Raw genomic sequence first — 20,605 nt, forward strand, 5'->3', positions numbered from 1 at the left:
TCAATTGTATTTATCTTTTCCAATATCTATTATATAGTTGAATGTCTTGTCTTCGTTTTAAAGTTTGAATGGTGGCTCTATGTCAATGTATGTGGAGGTAGTAAGAGTTTAAAAATGAGTGAGTTGAATGAGAATTTGAAGGGTCTCCCCATTGAAATACATGGGAAATTTTTGTTGAAAAAAGTTAAATAAAATTAAAAATATAAATGTTAAAAATGAGAAAAATAGAAGCACACCATTCCAAAAGAAGAGGAATCTAATGGTGTTTGAATGGTTTTTCTAAGTTGAACGGTTTTGAAGGAGATAATCGGCGAAAAACGTACGGAATAGGAAATAATAATAATAAAGATTAGAAGAACAATACTGTGAATGCTTTTCAAGCATTCACACTAATAAAGATTAGAAGAACAATACTGTGAATGCTTTTCAAGCATTCACACTAATAACTAGAAAGTGCATTTTCTGAAGAAACTGCAGTGTGAATGCTTGAATCTGAATGTATGCACTGAAATGAATTAATTGCTGAATTTTGAGTTAAAAATATTGAATGAAATTAAAAAAAAAAAAAAAAAAACAAATTTAACCTGAAAACAAAGGTGCTGAACTGCTAAAAGCTGAAGGTTACACAGAAGAAGAAGTTGGAAAAAAGCTGAAAATGTTTTAAATGTAAATTAGAAAACCCTAAGAAATGAGAAAAGAACATTTAGAGTCAGAAAACATCTGAATGAATATTAAAAGGTCATATTCTTTGAATCACTGAATGACTAAAATGTGATCCCTCCACTTTGATCCACACAGTTTAAAAAGTTTAAATGTCTGAGCTTTGAAAGACAAGATGTTGGAAAGAGAACAATAATGGCAACATTTTGAGGGTAAAATGATGGCTTTAACACTGTGGACACAGCAGCAGTTGAAAGAGAAGTGTTTAAGATGAATCTTGGCACAGTGGCAGGTAGAGCTCGTTAAGCAGGCAGATTTGAGCCTGGTTGCTATAGTGACTGCACCCAATGGCTCCATACACACGTACACAGACATGCGCCTCACTTTTGCTGCTTAAAATGAACAGAAAAGTCAGGCCGAAACAAATTGCTCCCAAATGAAAAGTATAGGTCGTATTGACGAAATTCTTTCACCGTGAGCGGCAGCAATGTCCAGTCTACGGAATTCTCAGTTTTCATGCCTGTGGAGTTTATTATATGGACGTGGTGACAGTGTAAAGACACCATGCTCTTCTGATTTTCAAACGAACCTTCTGAGCCATTTTAACATTAGAGTCTATGGAAGAGTTGGAGGGAGGAGGCTGTGCATTGGTGACATTTATGAAAGAACCATAACACCTAGTACAATAGTAAACAAATTGGATGAAAGAGGACAGCGATGGCTACGTTTTGAGGGTAAAATCATACCTGTAGAGCAAACGCTGTGGACACAGCAGCAGTTTTAAAAAAGATTTTAAGATTAATTTTTTTGCTCCTCTCACTCTAGCAGTTGAGCTGCCTCACTCTAGCCCCAACATTCCGTCCCATACACACCCATTATAAACTCTGAAACGAGTGAAAAAACATCATGAAACTTAAACTGGAACTGAAGAAAAAGTATAATAGATATTGAAAAGATAAATACAAGTTGAATAGTTGAATGTCTTGTCTTCATTTTAAAGTTTGAATGGTGGCTCTATCTCAACGTATGTGGAAGTAGTAAGAGTTTAAAAATGAGTAAGTTGAATGAGGATTTGAAGGGTCTCCCCATTGAAATACATGGGAAATTTTTGTTGAATAAAGTTGAATAAAATTAAAAATGTAAATGTTAAAAATGAGAAAAATAGAAGCAGTCATGTCCAAAAGAATAGGAATCTAACGGTGTTTGAATGACTTTTCTAAGTTGAACGGTTTTGAAGGAGTAGGCTTTCAAAAAACGTACGGAATACAGAATAAAATATAATAATAAAGATTAGAAGAACAATACTGTGAATGCTTTTCAAGCATTCACACTAATAAAGATTAGAAGAACAATACTGTGAATGCTTTTCAAGCATTCACACTAATTATCACCACAGGCACAGTCATTATTTCTATTCTAATAGTTTTAAGTAAAAATATAAGTGAATTTGGCCATGATGCGTAACACGCTGGGCTTGTGTGTGTGTAGCGGTATAACTATTAGCTAGCTCACCGTGGATCCATCGTGGGCTTGTTGGCAGCCTTGAGCTCCTCTAGGGAGGCGCACTGCTCAATCAAGAGGTCTGTGGCTTTCTTGACAGAGTCCTCTTCTCCCTCGCTATTTTCCTCAGTGGGACAAGAAATCAGACTCAAGCTACGGAAGGTGTTGGTGAAGTCAGCACCTGCAGAAGGGAGGCAGAAAAATGTTATTACAATGTTGAATCCATCATTAAATATTTTTCCTGTTTCACATGCAGTGCCGTATGCACGCATTCTTAGACTCTCAGTCTGTCACTAGATTAAATGTTTCGTCACATCAAACTCTCTTTCTAAGCAGTACACAAAATAGTCCCACCTGTGTTGTGCATTGTCTGAAGCAGTTTGGTGATCAGGATCTCGTCCTCAGGGTCCTCCTTCTTCAGCAAACCCAGCTTCTTCCTCATGTTCTCCAAGTAGAAACGGTTATAAAGATCCAGGTACTCCTCCAGTACAGCCTCAGCCCGGTCTGGTGGCAACTCTGGAGCAAGAGCCTCTGCTAGCTTTCCGAGGTTCCACCTACAGATAGCTGGCTGGGCTTGGTAGGAGTATCGTCCAGAGTTGTCCGAGGCATTACAAATAAAATCTGGATCAAATCTGAGAGAAATAACAAGCGCTCAAACCTAATGTGTTATAATTAATGTATTACAATTATGGCTTCACTCCGACTCCGTGACTCTAACCTAATGAGTATGATGGTAACATGTGTGACAGGAATATTTAAAATGCATACAGTTAAACACTGACCTGTCCATGAAGCCGTATGGACCATAGTCCAGCGTGAGTCCCAGGATGCTCATATTGTCCGTGTTCAGGACACCGTGGCAGAATCCCACGCACTGCCACTGAGCCACAAGTCGAGCTGTACGAAGCACCACCTACATACAGGAAGAGATGACAGCAATCCCATCAGGTCTCTAAAATCTGAGAACAGCCCTGAGCATATTACATCATAACTTCTTTCTATGGATCAGATAAAAAATGTTATCAAAGTTAGCACAGGCCTACAGTGCTAAGAAAATCTTGAATACATAACAATTTTTGATTTGCTGCAACATTTCACTGTCTCTACACGCTGACAGGTGAGAGTGTAACTCATGCTCTGACCTCTCGAAAGAAAGCTACGTTCCTCTCCACCCGATCTGGGTAGTTCTGTTGGATCTCAGGGTAGAACATCTCAATGACATAATCCATCATTTGACCTCGGATCTCATCGCGCCCATAGCTGGGACCCTGGCGACCTGTGAACTCATCGGCGGGCTTGAAGATCTCAAAAGATCCAAACCTGCTCAGGCCGTGAACACAAACAAATCCCATTTAAACACAAATAGAAACTCAATATGAGTAAGTAGGTCAGGTAATGTGCACCCACCTGATGAAGGTAGGAGCAATGCGGAGGACCACAGAACATCTTTCGTGGCGAGCGTGCCCGTTGTAGTACACATCACGTATGACCCTGCTGTCGGAAGTGACTACAGAGCCTGCTCTGGTGGTGGGCACTCCCAGGAAGAACATCGCCTCGCTGCACAGGAACTCTCTTATACTGGAACGCAGGACCTTACGGCCATCAGCTTGTCTGTGGAAGAGAAAAAGGACTTTTTTTTTTCCAATGCTCAGCAAAAAAGGTGCATCTGATTGCCAAATATTGCCTTTCTTCAATCACATATGCTCTGTTAAAACAGAGAATCAAAGTATTTTTCATGTTTTAATCTCTCTGGTGGAGTTATAAAAATAGATTAAGCCACATTTATTCTTAACCTAATAAATAAATTAAACATAATCTTGCAAAGCCCACTCAAACTGACAATGAAAGCAACCCCTTGTACCTGGAGTACGGGGTCAGCCCAGCTCCTTTCACCTGAATCTCCCACCGGCCACTCGGGTTTTCTCGGAGAAGTTCGGGATCTTGGCCAGACGGAACCTTCACCTCTCCCAGGTAACAGGCCGCCCCATCGCCCAGCTGTCCGGCGAATTGTCCGAACTGATGTCCGCAGTAGCAGTGAGCGGCGGGTTCAGATCCTGGCATGACTTTGGATCCGCTGAGATATTCTGGCCCGAGAGGATCGTTCACGACCTCCTCTCCGTCCAGCCCCAGCAGTGCCTGAGCTTGGTGGGACACGGCCACGAACCGAGGCTTGGTCAGCGGTTGTGGTGTCACCCGGGAGAAACACGCTCCCTTCACCTGCCGCACCCCCTGCTCCTCGGATGGATCCAGGGGAAGTTTCTTGAGGGCGACGTTGTCAAATTCGAGCCGCTCCAGCGAAGAACGACTCATGGCCAGACCCATATCGTCCATCCCGGCAGTGGAGACGAGTCTTAAGGCGGACACACCGGAAAGAAAGACGCGTGACGGTCCCAGCCTAGGTCCTAAATAAGCCATGCAAACCAGGCCATCTGTCTGCGTCTATCCGCTGGCGCAGTTAAAAAGTATTCACTAGTCACGCTTTCATAATCCTGCAAGGTACAGCGGATGTTTGTGAGATACGGTGTAACGACAGTATTCGTCCGATCGGAAACAAACAGAAAATACGGAACTGCATTGACCGAATAGAGTTATTTAGGTTTAAAATATTTTTTCTCATAAATTATCAAAATTAATTAAATTTAAAAAAAAATCATTTGCATAAAATTAAAACGACAGGACTACAACAGTTTTGAGACAAATATATTTTTCCTTTACTTAAAATGTTTATAAATTCCATTTCTAAATCTCACTGTTTGGTGTGTTTATGTGTTTACATCAATGGCAGTACAACACGCTGAGGAAGAAAATGTTACAAGAAATACAAGGATTCCTACAGGAAATGGGAGACACACAGAGGAGATGCTGCAGAGGTTGGACTTTATATGAATTATCCAAAATATGGAAAGCTTGCAAGTTGTCCAGTTATGATTTCAAGTTCAAGTTAATCTTTCATATTCGTTTATTGGGATTATAAAAGGAAATTAACTTGTCTAACTTTACCTTGAAATTAATGTCTGTACAGTTTAGACTACTCGATTATTATTAATGGGACATCTCATATTTCAAGGGAAGGTCATGTAGCCAGTGATTACAAACTCAGTAAGAAGCTCTGCAAGGGATACAGCTCAGTGTTGGGCAATGTAAGACTCAAAGGCAGCAGTGATAACAGAATAAGGCTTTATCTCCCAAATCTGACCGGCTCAGTTTCCTTCATAGAAGATAAAAAACAACAGTCATTAAAAACATGATGGTTCATTTGAGAGAAAGAAACATGTTTTGTAATTTTCAGCATTTCGGTCCATGAGTTTATCTCAGACTGGGAAATAATAATGCATATATTCCAAAAGTACAGTTGGCACACTGAATATTAGGATGTTTCCTTGTGATGGTTTTTAGAGACAACTTTCTGTATATAATGCATATATTTGTGTGAGAGGGCCCCAAACTGGAGGTATAAACAACTCTAGAAGTTGATAGATGATGCACTGCTCTTCCTGAGGCATATATAAACCTGTTCTGTATGCATGGGTAATGACATAAATGGGTGTATGGTATCATTTGAGCTGCAACCAAGTCAACACAAACTTTTTAGTATTTAGAAAATAGGCAGATCATGTAATATCATAAAGACATCCTCTTTAATCTTGCGTTGAACCTTTGCACGTGTAAGATAACCACACACATTTCTGCAGCTCCAATATGAGGCACTTGTCTTGTTGATGTTGGCAGGACGATGCACAGGAGAAATCAGTGAAGTTTGTCTAATGCTTTAAAAACGTATTGAGAATTAGGAGAATGACGCTCAGTCTGATTCACATAATTTTCATGTATTCCTTACATACATATGTGGGCCAGTCTATACAATAACTATATATTGTATTTTTCCACTTTTTTAACATAGTTGTAATTTTTTTTCCCCTCTCCCAGACTGCATGTACAGAACAAAAATGTTATCAGTCTCTAATAAAGTGCTGAACTTGAAACAAGCCAATTACCAACAATACTGGTCGGCACTATATGAAGAAGGACTAAAGAAACAGCATGCTCCCAGAACAATCCCCCACTATATCAGGGCCTGTGAGTAACAGTGAACCTGATGATCAGGATGCTAATCAAATAATAATAATGAAAAAGAAAACGTGTGCATGAGTCCTTTGAAGGAATGGTGTGGAAAATATAAATATACTCAAAATGAACTATTGGCCTTTGTGAATCTTACCATAAAACAAACAAACAAAAAAAAACATATATATATGCATGAATTTGCACAAAATATGCAAGGTACTCAAGAGTACTGTCATGGTTTCTTTGGCAGTACAGCCCTGTTGTGTCTACAGAGACATCATTATAAAGTGGGGAGCTCTGAACCCCATTAGGTCCTTGTTAGTTCACAATATGGGCTGGTGAACCCTCTTCCTCCAGCCTCACCTGACACCTGATTTTAAGGCCATTGGTGATGGATGCATTGTTTTAATAGATCATAATTCTGTTTCACAGATGGCTTAGAGAAGACCAGTTGGGTCAAGCAGGAAGAGGCCGCAGTGTCTCCAGTAAAGATCGGACTGGAGGTAAAGACAGCAGGGCTCTACCTAAACTTCCACCGACACGATAACAGGCATATCCCAGCATTCCCATCATGACGCCCTTTATGACAGCGCACAACACCCAGCCAACGCGTGAGGGAGGTGCGACACTAGGGAAGACAGAGACACACAGAGTTACGGTTGAAATGCCAAATCAAACACAAAAGGATTATGTTTATGGATTTATGGTGTAATTTACTGCGTACAAACAATATGCGAAACATACCTCATGATTTCATTAATATTAAGCTGCTTGTCCCAGTTTCGTTCTATGCCAGGGACGTGACCCATCCCTACGACTCCCACCACCACAGCAGGCACTTCTACAAAAAGAACAATGATAGCATAAACAATGTCTACACTCGGAAATGTTGATGCATAAAAGAATTGGTTATTTGGGGGAACTGAGTACATCTCCACTTTTACATTTAAAAATAACACAACTATTCCAGGGAAATGATCTCCGAATTTGCAAAGCTTTCTCTTGTTTAAGTGTTCAGAAACTTCTCACTACTGCAAAACATAGAAGTTACTGTCAAACTACAACATCCATAACCTCTTTTGTAGTTTCACAATGAATACAGATTTAGTTTCTAAGTTTATTCAGCAAAAACAGAAGAGAATGACTTACTGTTACAAAAAATGACTAAGCATTTCCATTAAATGTCTGCACCACATTAAAACCACACCGACATCACTGGTCAGCTGATTTCACAACAATTGAGCCACATATCTGATGACAGCTATGTGCACAGTACTTAACAGCTAAAATAAAGTTTTGACTCTTTAGTTTCAATTATATTGAGCAATGTTTTTTAAACCACAAACTAAACGGACAAAAAAGTATTTTATAAGTGGCTGGAAAAAAGGAATTAACACCCATATAAGAATGAAAGAGAGACTTTAAAACTGGCCAATTCATTAGTTAAACACAGTTGAACCCTCTTTTGACTTCAGAACTGCCTTAATTCTTCACGGCACAGATTTTCTAGGGTGCTGGAAACATTCCTCTGAGATTTGGGCCCATATTGACATGACAGCTACAGTTGCATTTTGGTATAATGCTGCAGTAGCACATCTGCTTGGAGGTTTGATGTGTGTCCAACAATGATCTTTTACATAATTTGATTATAACAAATATCTATTTGAGTTAGCGTTTCCTTCCTAATCAGCTGAAAGCAGTCTGGCCAGTCTCCTCTGACCTCTGTCATCAACAAGACACAATATTTTCACCCAGAGAACTGGCACTCACTGAATATTTTCTGTTTTTTTGGCCCTTTGTAAACACTAGATATTTCCATGTGGGAAAATCCCAGTAGTTCCACAGTTTCTGAAACACTTAGAATCCACAGTTACACTTAGACCTTATGGCAAGTCCTTTCTTGCCTATTCTGATGCCTAGTTTAGACTTCAGCAGATTGTTTTGCCCATGTCGACATGCCTACATACAGTTGCTATCATCTGATTGACAGATTAGAGTTTTGTGTAAACAAGCATTTGAACAGGGGTACCTAATGAACTGGCCAACGAATGTATAATAACATAAGATGAAACCAATTTATTGTCCTAGCTTTTTGAGGATTGTAATACGCACTCTGGGCATTAGGGGGGGACTCCACACAGCGAGTAGCCTGTCGGAGAGTGTGTGTGAGGTAGATGTCTCTTTCAGCCACAATGGTTTTATGAAGAGCAGGAAACTCTCCAATCATCTCTGACATAGTTTGCTCAAGCAGGTCCTTCTGTTTGCACTTCTCCACATCCTCTTTACTGAAACATGACACAGCAGTCAATTTAACAGTGAAAAGGAAGTGACACAGGACGTCTTTATATAGGATGCAACACAACCTTAGAAGCATTTAATTTTCTTAATTATATTTAGTGCAATACTAGCAGAGTCTGGATTAACATTGACATTTAAGGTTTTCAGTATAGAGACCAACATTCCAGTTCCTGAACTTTGACACAGTAGTAAGCATGAAGCTTAAATAAACTTTATCAGACTGCCTGGTTGGTCTCCAACATAAGCTTTAAAAACATACTTGTATTCCTTTAAGTCTCCATAACCAACATTTTATAATTCTGAGGTTTAATCTCAGAGTTGCTGAAAGCCACAATGGTTTTATAGATTTACAGACATCATCATTTAGAAAGAAATGGTAGAGTTGCTGTTACTCTGAAAATGTGAGTGCTCACTGCCTGGTTGTACACAAAACACAAACACAGCAAGTCATGATTCTCACACATATACACTGTAGTTGCATTTTTCCCCAGGCAAAGACTGCTGAAAACAATACGGTATTATCGCTTTCCCATTTTCCACAAATTTCACCATTAACATTTAAACTTCTGTTTCACAACTTTGCTTTTGTACGTTTCCACAAAACTGACCCATCCTGAACCAATTTAGCGAGCAATATAATCCTTCTTGCCAAAAACTCTGAATGATGACTCTTCTCTAACGTCAGCATTATTCATGTATTTGAGCAAGCTGTGAAACGATGCACACTGTCCGCTGAATATTTGGTACTAAAACAGAGTCGTGTTGACGCTGTGTGACAGAAAGCGATCACGATGAATTTATACCTGATTGGGTCTGACAGAAAGCAAAGACCCCAGGCCAGACGGGCCTTCTGCCAGAGACTGAGAGCAGCGATGGCTCTCTTGAACGTCACAGGAATTGGCCGATCCCCGAGATGAAATTTACAAAAAGGTACCCGGCCAGCCTAAAAGAGAAAGGTAAAAGTTTTTAAACAAACAAAACAAAAACAACAATACATAATCAAATTATTCTCCACTATGTTGCATTTGTGTGCACGGGTTACCTCTTTGAAGGCCTCCCTAAACTCTCCTCCAGGCGCCATGCCCAGTTGCTCTGTGATGTGAGCTGAAACTTTGAGCAGCAGAATCTGCATCAGACCCGACATCACCCCATTCTGACAAACAGAGCAAATAAATTAACACCCACTTCCAGTGGTCAAGGTCATTCTTTAAGTACATAGTAATTTGACAGTAATACAAGCCCAAAGAAAGTATACAATAATACAGGAAACTAAAGAAGTTAGTTCAGAAGTTTTATCCCAAATATCAAAAAAGTAGGAAACGAACCCAAAACTCTTAAGTGACACTCAACGCTATATTTACACCATACTTCAATGATTTCATAGATGAAGCAAAGTTTAAAATATCAGAACTTGACCATCATTGCCTTATTTGGAATAAATGTACTTCCACTGTCTTTGTTTCATTATGACCTTTTCCACCTCTCTTCATCTACCACTGCTGTTTTTCACACAACCAACACCTTTCATAAATCCTGACCTGTTTGATAGCCTGCTGAACCTTATCCAGATTGATGTCTTTGGCTTCCTTTAACAGCGTATTCTCGTCCATCTTCAACATCGATACCCTATACTGGCACAGCTCCACCACGACCACGTCTGGCTGCACAGCTCGGATCGTCTGCACCAGGAGAAGGAGCACAGCGGTGTGAAAAATCAAGAGACAAATACAGAATAAGAAAGCAGAAGACTGGAATGTCAAAGCAAATGAACAGTTATGAAAGAAGCAAGCACAAGAGAAATCAATGTGAAAGAACAAAAGAGACGAGGTTATGCTTGCCGAAACAAGAAAATAAAAAGAAACGACATTTAAATATGTAATTCTGTGAGTGTGCTTCTCCACACACACAGAATTACACATAAAATTTCACCTACCATTAACAGTATATCACATTTTAAAAGAGTTCAAGTGGCTTCCTGCTCTGTAACAGTCTTGTTTTTCCCCCTCATTGGCTCACCGTGGCTACGTCCTTTTTGCTGCTATCACTGAAATGGGCAGTGCCCACCAGGTATAAGATGCTTCCATCAGGTGCAGTAAGACGAGACACCGTCTCTGGGAGTTCAGGAGACGACTGGCGGCGCTGGGCTCGCAACTGCCAAAGCAACTCCACTGCTTCACCATCCGCTATACAGGAGAGGGATAAAAGTTTATTAAACTGACAGAACAATTAAAGTTATGTCTTACTATAACCATTATATTATGTGAGGGAAGGTACATAATGCACTATGCTAAATTGTAGAAATTTACATTTAAAAAGTACCTTTGAGAGGAATACACTAATAAAATCCTTAGCACGTGCATTTAAATGACAAAAAATAGAGTTCTTGCTATTGTACCAATAGAAAGCTACTTGAAGTTATTACTATTATTATTTTAGATTTACTTCAATAATAATGACATGCCTGTTGCAATGCCCCCCTAATACCGATGCATTCATTGGTCTCGGATTACATTCAGTTTTATTCATTCAAATATTCGTAATAAAAAGTTATGAATGTGAGACGATATTTCACAACAAGTGGTCCCTTAAAGATAAGGAACTACATACATTGTCTCATGAAATACTGTTCTCACAATATGTTTAGAAGGAAAAATAAAGAAACAACTCACAAAGATCTGGAGGTAGACACGGCATTCCGTCCCCCGAAGGGCCGACTGAATCGTCCTGTGAGACATTGAAACAACAAAGTTAAATATAGTGGGCTTATTACATCAGCAGCAGATTAAAATGTTATTCTTATTGCTCAAGTCAAGTCAGTTTAAGAAAGGTGGGGCAGCTTCACATAAGTGGCAATTGAGAAACAACAGAGACTATGTTACATCACTCTAAAAACTCAGAGGCTGACGCAGGGCTATCTCCCACCTGATAAAACACCCTATTTTTCAGCCAGACCAATAAAACATGTTTCTTTACCAACCTCCGAGTTGTTTTCTTGGTCCATGCTTGCAGCCCTGGAAGCTGTATGTGACAGAGAGCAGATGGAAGTCATTGGCGCACACAGAGAGCGGTGATGCGTTCACTGACAGTAACGTAGACACAGCACAGCCTCACTGACTGCTGACGTTGCTTTATGTGTAACGACAACAGCTGCCGACTTCTCTAAACGCAGTTTAAACGCGATCAACGCTGGCTAAAGTAGTTGCTGCCGCTGATTTCAGAGAATTAAATCAAAGAGGCACCGTTATCTAAAACGAGAGCATTATCAGTAAGATTAGAACAACTGCGCAGTAAAGGAAGAAGCGCCTAGTCGGTGGAAGGTCTAACGTGCAATACCTTACTTCCAGGTGTAGAGCTGCTAAATACTGAACGTGTAGTTACCGAGGGCTCTTCGTTTTGGCTAGCTACCTTTACTCAAGCTAATGTGGGCTAACAAGTCCGCCAGGAATCTGGTCTAATTAGAGGAATTTAAAGAAGAGGATTTTTTTTTTTAAATAAATGCGAATCTGAAATACGAGATATAAGATACTATACGCGATAGTTGTCTATAAAAAGAAAGACCTGTTACTTACTAAGTCGGCCCTTCTGCCAGAGTGCTCTCCGCTAGTACAGCAGCACAGTGTCAGGCTGTATCTGACAGCCGCGGTGCATTCTGGTACATGTAGTCATTGATTGTTGAGACGCATTTTGGGGAATTTAATTATAAAGATAACGCTTTTAATCCTTTTTTATGAACATTTCACACGTTACAACCAAAGCCATATTATCCATGTGATTACTCGCATTAGGACTGCTAAAGGTTTTCACAGGGCAACAGTCCTAATGTGTAAATCAACACAGTAAAATCATATTAAAGCAGAGCTCTGATACAATGTGCTCTCACACACTAGTACTACTCGTCCTAAAGTGCTTTTGGATGCATTTAGTGTGCTTAAGTAGTCTCTAACAAGGGGATTTTGAGCTAGCCTATGGAGATGAAGTATCACCAAGACAAAAGATTTCATTTAATTTTAATGCCCCAGAAAAAAAAGGTATGCATAGGTCTACCCATTCTTTAGGTAGGCCCTGAAAATGAGACTAATGTCTTCTACAGTTGATGTCCTGTTGGTTTCTGAGTCAGTGCAGGCAGTTCCTTTATTCTAGTCTCTGTACCCTAATGTATGCAGCTGCAAGAAATGCAAAAAAAATAGACTGTGTGTTTATAGCAGATAATGAAAACCTTAGTCATTCTTATAAAACCCTTATCCTGCTCATCTATATATTCACTTCACATTAGACACTTCCTCAAGAAGCCAACAGAACACAAAAGGTCATATTTTACCAGTGAGTCCAGCTCCCTTCATCTCAGAGCTGCTATTAAAGTCTTCAAAAAGAACACATCACTGTAACTGCCTTTTTTTTACAGCATCAAAACATATCTGGCATTAGTTTCACTAAGCAGTATTACAGTTCTACTTTGTTTTTACAAAGTCACGCTTTCAATGGGGAGTCTGCTGTCTGCTGTACTTTCAAATGGCGTCCAAGTATAGTTAAGAATCGTGTTCTTATGCAATTGTGAAATGGCAGTAATTAGCCATGAAACATGTCATATTTAAACACCCCACAAGCAGTGAGTCATATACAGTGTCTATACATGTACAGCGTGTGGAATAAGATGTTCTAAGCGCATACATTATTGCCACAATTATACTGTGATCTTTTGCATATTAATTGTGCAGATCTCAACAACTGTATTGCATGAGCTACCTTTCTACTTGGCTAGTGGGATAAAGGGACTAAGCGTTATCATGTGATTAAAATACATTTTGTTTGATGTTGCAGATTTGCATTTCTAAAGTGTCTGCCTTTTTTTAAATTATTATTAGGAAAGTCACTCCTCGCTCTTTACCCTGTCTATATACTTTTTCAATATAACTGTGTGACCCTGCACTGTAGCACCCTGTTGAATTATGTCACTGCTGGTTTCATTGGTGGGTGATTAGCTATACACAGTCATCCTGAGACATGAGTGTGACATCATTTCCTACAGTAATAACCTGGTCAACACAGGTAACGAAACATATATCTCTCAGTTTATCCTTTCTGAAAGCTCAGCTTTGCCACAAGAGTCTTCCCAAGTCACATCTATTCCATTTCTGCTCCAACAATCCTGGAAGTACAGAAGTTAATTGAAAGATCAGAGGTGGCAGCTGATAGAAGGTGACTGGCATGGAGGTTATGTGTGTAGAGTGCAGTGTCAGGGAAAATAATCTCAGTCACGGTTCCTCTTCTTCTTCTCCTCTTCCTCAACATTCTCCTGCAGCGATGAGCTCCCCAGGCCTCTCTGCCAGCCTGTCCCTCCCGCTTTCATCCTCTTCTTCCTCAAAGAGAGTACGATGCATACTCAGTAGCTGGTGTGTGGGTGCTCTTGTTAGTGGAGGTGGTTGAGACTCAGCATTTTCCTTCTGAGTGGAAGGCCCCAGTTGTTGAGGTGAGGACTTGGGACTGAGTGCATCTTCACTGGAGGGAGGGTTGGGGCTAACTCCATTTACATATGTAGTGGTGGACAGGGTCCCTGCAGAGAAGGCAGCGTTGGTTGATTCTGGAGAGCGAATCTTATTCTCTATAATCAAATAAATATATAGAATAAAAATGGGAGATAAAGAGAAAGAAAGTAAAAATATTAGCTGGCCAAAATAGCTAGTAAATAGCTATGCCCACTGTCCTGCTGTAGAAATGCACTATGAAAGGCACATCCAAATGAAGTGATATCTCTGTCTCAGGCATAAGCACAATGAGAGCTACCTGTAATTGCACTGGACACATGAACCACAGTGTGTGTGCCTTCAAGGTACACTGTATCCATGTTGTGCTCTGAGGGTAGAGGTTCTGTGGTTGTGGTCTCCACCTTGGGCTTGCGAGTTGTCAACATATACGGGTGGACATCCAAAGAGAAGTTGCGTGTATGCTTTTTCTCCATTCCACTTACATCTACAATCAGAAAATAAGTAGATCATTAGAGCAGATGGGGAGACCACCCATCAAGAGTGTTGTTTAAACTGTCTCAGTTCATTTTATGGTCACAGAATTCGCCTACATAATACATAAGATACTAGATACATAGGAACATATGTTTCATACTGGTCGGATAGTGCGCCTAACTTATTTAAACTAATTATAAAAGCTTTAAAATGTCTTTCTTACTACATATTCAAACTACCCGATACCTTTTGTTGAAGGATGCTGTGTGCTCTTGTTATCCAGAATAGGTGCAATAATGCTGTCTGCCACTATTTTTCGTCTGAGAGGTTTGGGTTTTTCCTGCTTTGTGTTATTTTCCAGCCGTGTCAGGGTGAGAGGTTCCTTCACATTGGACAGAAAATAAAAAGAGGTCATTTCAAGTCTTCAACAGCAACAGATGAAGTCTTCTTACTATTTTGCATATATTGTAAGTCCTAAAAGAAAGCTGCTTCTTATGCCTCTTCAGTGAAAAAGGCCCTTATCAAGAGTTACTATTACACCATTTGAAGGATTATGGCCTAGAGTATGTGCGCTCCACTGAGTCAATATTTAAAGTAAGGGTCAATCTGCTTCTAGAGGATAGTACATTTTGCATTCAGAAACATGTTTCCTTACCTTAAATGGTTGAGGAAGAGGATTTGAGGATGGGATCCATTTAATCTTCTTACGAGGTCGTTTGACGACCAGCGGCTCACCACCCATCTCTCGAACCCCGAGGTCAGAAGGATCCATATTGGGATCAATTGTTTGGATCCCAGATTCCCTCACAGTGGGTGTGGCATCATGGTTGGACTGTGCAAGTGCAGCCAGCAGCTGCCTGACTACATTGTCGTACATGAGGTCACTCTCATTGGTGATGAAGTCCAGTCGGTTGAGCGACTTAATGTGATCCCTGTTCTCATTGCAGAACATGGCCAGGATGTTGATATCGCAGAACTGAGACTTCTGCCAGCGTCGCCGCGTTTTAATTCCAACCTTATGGAGTTTGTCGAATACAAAGTTGGACTTGCGTACCACAAAAAGATGCAGCAAATTAACCAGAATGATGAGGTTCATGGTGCAGAGTAGAGCGATATCTACTGCTGCCATGATGCGCTGCAGCTGCACAGCAGGCAGCTTACAGTTGACCCTGAGCTTCAGCTCTGGATAGCTGCTAATGTCTGGGTGCTCACCTAGTGCACAGGTGAACTCATTTTGCCTTTGGCGGGCATAGTAGGTGCTCAGGTAGGAAATGGGTATTGAACTGAGGCAGATAATAGAAAGATGGCGAGCCAGGTAAATCTTGGCCAAAAAGTTGCTTTGGCCTCGTCTCTCCAAATATTTCTCAAAAAGGTTCTGCTCAGGGCTCTTCTCTTTCTCTGCATTCTCTATGATCTCCCTCCTCTCCCGCTCAGTTATGCCCGGCCCTTTGGACTGGATCTGCTTCTCGATCTTTGGGGCCCGGCCCTCAGCAGCTCGATGATAGCAGTTATCAATCTCTTGAAGCAGGAAATTGAGCTCTGAAGTGAGCCTTGTCGAGGCGAGGAACTCCCAGCCCAAAGCAGGAATGTACATGATTCCCGCAAAGGCCAGCAGGGCATAGGGGAGGAACTTGTGCTCAAACAGCGAAGGCCACTCAGCTGGCTCCATACCAGGTTTAGCATCACGAAGCTCTGTCCAGCAGTAGCCTCTTGCATACAGTGCCTGGTCTCGAGTGAAGTTGTGTGGTGTGTAACAGTATATGGACTCCTCTGAGAAAAGTACAAGTATAAAGAATCAGTCCAAACTTTTCTTCAAATTATATCTCATAATAAATTGTGCTGCAAACTGTTCTCCTTATTTCTGTTAGTAACAACATGTTAGTAAGTAAATGACATGTAAGATCAGGCAGAAATACTTTTAATAACATCAGCTCTAAGTAACAATGATATCTATGCTACTTATTTAAAAGTGATATCTGGAAATGGATGCATGTGCAACATACAGTAACAGGAGTCAAAACTGAACCATAACATGGCTCTGCAAAACACTGCAGATCCTTACAAACAGTTAAAATAATAGCTCTTCTTCAAGCTAAACCTATGACTTGTGAATCAGTAGACACATGTTTCAGTGATTCATTACATTCTCTAGGAAATATCTTGCACATTTCTCATCATTCATTTTTAATCAGTACTCTCATCTCATCTTTTAGAACCCATTCAACACAAAGCATTGTGTGTCTCTGATCATACTCAAGCCACATTTTGAAACGAAAGAAGCACCTTTCAGGCTCTCACAGAGGAAATGAGAACACCCAGATCACTTCACTGTCCATTATGTACAAGACTAAAAGGTTTGAGGGATCACCAGTTCCATTTAATCTTTCAAACTAAGCACTGTCACCTCTGTTATTATCAGTGGTTATTAGATTTTCTCTTTTAAATAAACATGCATTCTATTGTTATTAGGGATAAGGATAATGTGTGCAATGACAACACTTGTTTCATTCACAGAATGCTGGCACCATCTTTGTGCTGAGTTTCCTCAAAAATAATAAACTCTTCTGCACATCCACTGACTTGCTGTTTAAACACATAGTCCCAGCTGGTTACATGCTACACAGAGCCTGACTCAGCAATGAACTGACATTCCTCTCTGGGTTTTCACTCTGTCTTCTACCCAAACCCACCCTTGTCTCCTAAATCTGTAATCACTTTCACTCCCTCAGTTCTCCAATCTGTTTTCTTCTCTCTCTGGCATCTAGTATTTCAGCTTTCCTTTTTTGCTCTGCACCATACTGCTCCCTTCTCTTTTATGCCTTGTTTCCAGCTTACACTTCTTACTACTGTATGTATGCAGCCAAAACCTTTCTCTGATCAAAAGCGGTCAGAGGGCAAACAGCTGCAGGTGTGGTTTTAGCAATGAACCCCCCTCTAGCAGCTCACCTGCAAAGTTCCTTGTGAAGACCAGGGTGACTAGCAGGATGGGGATGATGACCGTCCCTATAGTAACAACGCGATCAAAAGGAAGCTCCAGCTTGAGTTGCACCATGAGGCCAGCCAGTGCCCCGCCCTTCTCATCCTGAGAGGAACCCGGCAAGATCAGCTCCTTCAGCTTCTCGCCTGCAAGTAGAGCTGTAGCCATGTCCAAGTTTTGATCGAGGATGTTCTGCATCCGGAACAAAAATAATGCACACCACAACCCCCCTCTGGGCAAGAGGGGAGACTAGACACTCCCTGATGAAGTTAGATACTCGTCAAAACAATGCTAGAAGCCACACGTGCGCAGGAATGTGTGGCCAGCTTCAGCCCCTGTCACCTTGTGTGGAAAAGTAGTGGGTCATACTGTGTGGCCTGTGTTCTTCAGGTCTCAGACTCTTCTACCGTTTCATGCAGCTCTTCTGTTGCAGACAAACAGACATAATGTGCACTGCTCACTCAGCCTCTCCGTTGTGCATCCCCATGTTTGTGTGCCTCTACAGCGTCTGGCCTCAGTCTGCAGACCCTGTGCTGCAGGTTGAGAAATGAGCTGAGTTTAGGGATGTGTTCTTGCAAACCCCAGGGAGAGTTGTTACATGAGCTTGGGAAAGGAGAATCAGTGACCAGTCCTTTCCTGAAAGACAGACAACAAGTTAAGGGAAGTGTAGTGTGTTCATTTCTATAAAGGTACACCGAGGTGCAAGTTGTCATTGAATGTACAATAGCATATTAGCGTAATTTAAAAGAGCAACAGTCTGATTGATACTGCTTCGCACCTTCTTCCAGAAGGCTCTCTGTTCCCATCCATCGTCCTCTTTAATGCAGTCATGTGGCCAGGGATTTCTAATCCTCCCTCTCTGACCAGTGAAGTGTGAGGAGGATTTTTGTCTTTGATCAAGCAAGGACACTAAAGGGCAAGTTTATACTCAGAGGACTATTTTAATTTTAAACTGTTTAAAGCATACTTTGATGAAGCGTCTATTTGTGTTAATACATTAAAGGCCTGATATCTTGGGGACTGACTCTGTTTCAAATTTCACCCCGCTCCTCTCTGGACTCTCTGGAACAACATGTTCACACAAGGATGTCAGATGAACCCCGACACTTGTCAGTGACATCAGGGGGTTATCATGTGTGGCTTATCGTGTGCGTCTGAGAGTGGCTATTTGAGATTGAATGCATGCATGGTCAGGGCTGTAACTATGGAAATGCTTTAACCTTGCTTGGTCATTTCACAGGAAGCTCTTACAAATTCGCTTTATGCGGAGTTTGAATACATCACCACTTTCCATCAACAATCCCTCTTGCTTCTGCATTTCCCCCCCTTGCCGTTACTCCCACTGGCCTCCTTTCCAATCTGTCTTTATGTAAAAACACAGTTCATATATGAAATCTTTTTTTAAAGCGCTCAATTTGAGGCTCAAAATGTAACCTAATATCTTGATGAGGACAACCTTGAGAATGTGGTTTCGTGGGTAAAAGGGACAATTAGCTGCCAGCTTTAAAGCACATGCTTAGCAGTGAGAAGGATCACAAGAAGATGATTCTTTTGAAATTACAGCAGAGTATAATATTCAAGGTTGCACAGGTTAATGCTGAGATCACTGGTTCTATATCTGAAATAGAGAAGAAGATGTCTCTCGTGAGGTATGAAACATTTACTTTAAACTATTTTCTCAACTGCCTCATGACAGTCAAGATTTATTTTTACCCTCAAAGACTATCTCATGGAAGATCAGAGAAGAAGTAAAGTTTGCATAATTTAAATTTAAAGGGGTAGAACACCCATTTCGGGAGCTCAGCTGGAAGCTGCACTGCCGTCTGCGAGCCACTGGCACTGGTCCAGTCAGACAGATTATACTCCTCAGTTGGGCAATGCTACCAGTGTTTAGAGAGGGAATCCCAGATTTCTTGGCTACTACAACATCCAGCTAGAGTTTGGCCAGTTCAGTCAGCTACAAAGACACAGAGCCAGGCTCCGGGACAAGAGCTGAAGGAGAGAAGCTCCATTCATCCATTATTAATTAATGATAGCTGAGGAAGGAAGAACTTTCAGGACTGATGTGATGTCTTCTCACAAATGTGATCAGATAACAGTCCAGTGAACAGAGTTTAGACAACGTTCTCTATATGCCCTAAACAGTGCACAGGAGACGATGTCATCACCCTTACGGTTTCCTCAGTTGTGTCAGTCTCTGACGGAAACACCTGCAGGAAGATTTATTTGGGTTGAGAAGATCACCATGCCCTTAGTCGGTGTTCTGCTAGGACGCTTTTAAGTGCTGTTTCTTGACTATCAGTTCCAAGACACTAGAAAAACCAGGAGGACACTTTCACCACAGACATGGCATTGCAGTGAATTGCAGCTGCCTGCAAATGACGACCCCTTTCAGCACCCGCGCGGTGGATAGTTCCCGAATAGCCAGCCAGAGACGAGCCGCTAAACAACATCAAGTGTAGCGATTCAATGTGTGTGTCAGAGGAAGCGAAAGTATGTGTGAGTGTGTGAGCTGCTCCGTGTGTGAGAGAGACAGAAGAGGAGATGCTCAGGATGCTGAATACCTGTATGAACTGTGTACCTGTCCGCACCAGATGAACCACCGCTACATTTCTTGCTCTGGTGCAAAAAACGGAACAATGTGCAAGCTTTCAGGAAAAACAAACAAACAAACAAACAAACAAAAACAAAATTCACTCACCGTCTCTCGTTGCATCTCCCGGCACGGTAAGAGTTAATCTGCAGTGCGGGCGAGCAGCTACAGCATGTATCCGAGGCACACCGGTTTGTTCCGCCTTTCCCCCCCCAGCTCCAACCCTCTCCTCTTCCCTCCCCTCCCCGCCCTGCTTCTTCCTCAGAAACAAGAGATGAGAAACACATTAAGATTCTGTAGTTCAACACATCCCCTCTCTTTGAATCGCAGGATTAAGTGCGCATTTCAGACAGAAAGGCGAGCTAAGATGCTAAAAACATATCCCAATCCATATCCGGATTATATTTATTTTGAAAGGTTTACCTGTGAAACTGCCTCTTATAGACACAGCTCTATGGATTTTAGGATTCTTGGATATGACAGGCTCTAAAAGATAACCTTCTATTAAATATAAATAAGCAGTCCTTCGAAATGTTATTAGTATTACTATATTTA

General features: G+C 41.1%; 3 protein-coding genes across 4 annotated transcripts; all 3 read right to left on the reverse strand.

Annotated features, from left to right (window-relative positions):
• Positions 1 to 2,093: 2,093 nt before the first annotated feature.
• selenoo1 (selenoprotein O1) lies at positions 2,094 to 4,729 on the reverse strand. The gene is made up of 6 exons (XM_040025131.1): positions 4,022 to 4,729; positions 3,568 to 3,771; positions 3,303 to 3,480; positions 2,943 to 3,073; positions 2,515 to 2,792; positions 2,094 to 2,341 (listed from the first exon to the last, which is right to left on the reverse strand). The coding sequence occupies exons 1-6, from the start codon at positions 4,573 to 4,575 to the stop codon at positions 2,169 to 2,171; spliced, it is 1,518 nt and encodes a 505-aa protein (XP_039881065.1). The 5' UTR covers positions 4,576 to 4,729; the 3' UTR covers positions 2,094 to 2,168.
• A 118-nt stretch (positions 4,730 to 4,847) lies between these two features.
• trabd (TraB domain containing) lies at positions 4,848 to 12,186 on the reverse strand. The gene is made up of 10 exons (XM_040025140.1): positions 12,093 to 12,186; positions 11,501 to 11,541; positions 11,193 to 11,247; positions 10,540 to 10,706; positions 10,062 to 10,202; positions 9,566 to 9,676; positions 9,327 to 9,466; positions 8,338 to 8,510; positions 6,970 to 7,066; positions 4,848 to 6,853 (listed from the first exon to the last, which is right to left on the reverse strand). The coding sequence occupies exons 2-10, from the start codon at positions 11,522 to 11,524 to the stop codon at positions 6,682 to 6,684; spliced, it is 1,080 nt and encodes a 359-aa protein (XP_039881074.1). The 5' UTR covers positions 11,525 to 11,541; positions 12,093 to 12,186; the 3' UTR covers positions 4,848 to 6,681.
• Positions 12,187 to 13,372: 1,186 nt separating this feature from the next.
• Positions 13,373 to 20,302, reverse strand: panx2 (pannexin 2). Of its 2 annotated transcripts, none has more exons than XM_040025126.1 (6): positions 20,159 to 20,302; positions 17,427 to 17,990; positions 15,136 to 16,250; positions 14,727 to 14,862; positions 14,305 to 14,490; positions 13,373 to 14,122 (listed from the first exon to the last, which is right to left on the reverse strand). In XM_040025126.1, exons 2-6 carry the CDS (start codon positions 17,653 to 17,655, stop codon positions 13,806 to 13,808), a joined length of 1,983 nt encoding a protein of 660 aa, XP_039881060.1. In that variant the 5' UTR covers positions 17,656 to 17,990; positions 20,159 to 20,302; the 3' UTR covers positions 13,373 to 13,805. The 2 variants fall into 2 exon arrangements, with proteins under 2 accessions (XP_039881060.1, XP_039881059.1); XM_040025125.1 differs by having other exon boundaries at positions 17,427 to 18,093.
• Positions 20,303 to 20,605: the final 303 nt, after the last annotated feature.

This window comes from Simochromis diagramma, unplaced genomic scaffold, assembly GCF_900408965.1.
Source record: "Simochromis diagramma unplaced genomic scaffold, fSimDia1.1 OVJJ01000293.1, whole genome shotgun sequence".
Classification (NCBI taxonomy): Eukaryota; Metazoa; Chordata; class Actinopteri; order Cichliformes; family Cichlidae; genus Simochromis; species Simochromis diagramma.

Bases quoted from the DNA above. Each gene is read 5' to 3' on its own strand.
- selenoo1 (XM_040025131.1), bottom strand. From the start codon at position 4,575: ATGGCTTATTTAGGACCTAGGCTGGGACCGTCACGCGTCTTTCTTTCC. The intron at 3,481-3,567 runs GTGGGTGCACAT...CGGCCTGAGCAG, and splicing joins ATTGCTCCTACCTTCATCAG to GTTTGGATCTTTTGAGATCT. The intron at 2,793-2,942 runs GTCAGTGTTTAA...TATTTCTCTCAG, and splicing joins CCATACGGCTTCATGGACAG to ATTTGATCCAGATTTTATTT.
- trabd (XM_040025140.1), bottom strand. From the start codon at position 11,524: ATGGACCAAGAAAACAACTCGGAG. The intron at 11,248-11,500 runs GTTGGTAAAGAA...AATGTCTCACAG, and splicing joins ACCAAGAAAACAACTCGGAG to GACGATTCAGTCGGCCCTTC. The intron at 6,854-6,969 runs GTATGTTTCGCA...TGTCTTCCCTAG, and splicing joins AATATTAATGAAATCATGAG to TGTCGCACCTCCCTCACGCG.
- panx2 (XM_040025126.1), bottom strand. From the start codon at position 17,655: ATGCAGAACATCCTCGATCAAAACTTGGACATGGCTACAGCTCTACTT. The intron at 14,863-15,135 runs GTAAGGAAACAT...TCCAATGTGAAG, and splicing joins CTCTTCCTCAACCATTTAAG to GAACCTCTCACCCTGACACG. The intron at 14,123-14,304 runs GTAGCTCTCATT...ATTTGATTATAG, and splicing joins TGTGTCCAGTGCAATTACAG to AGAATAAGATTCGCTCTCCA.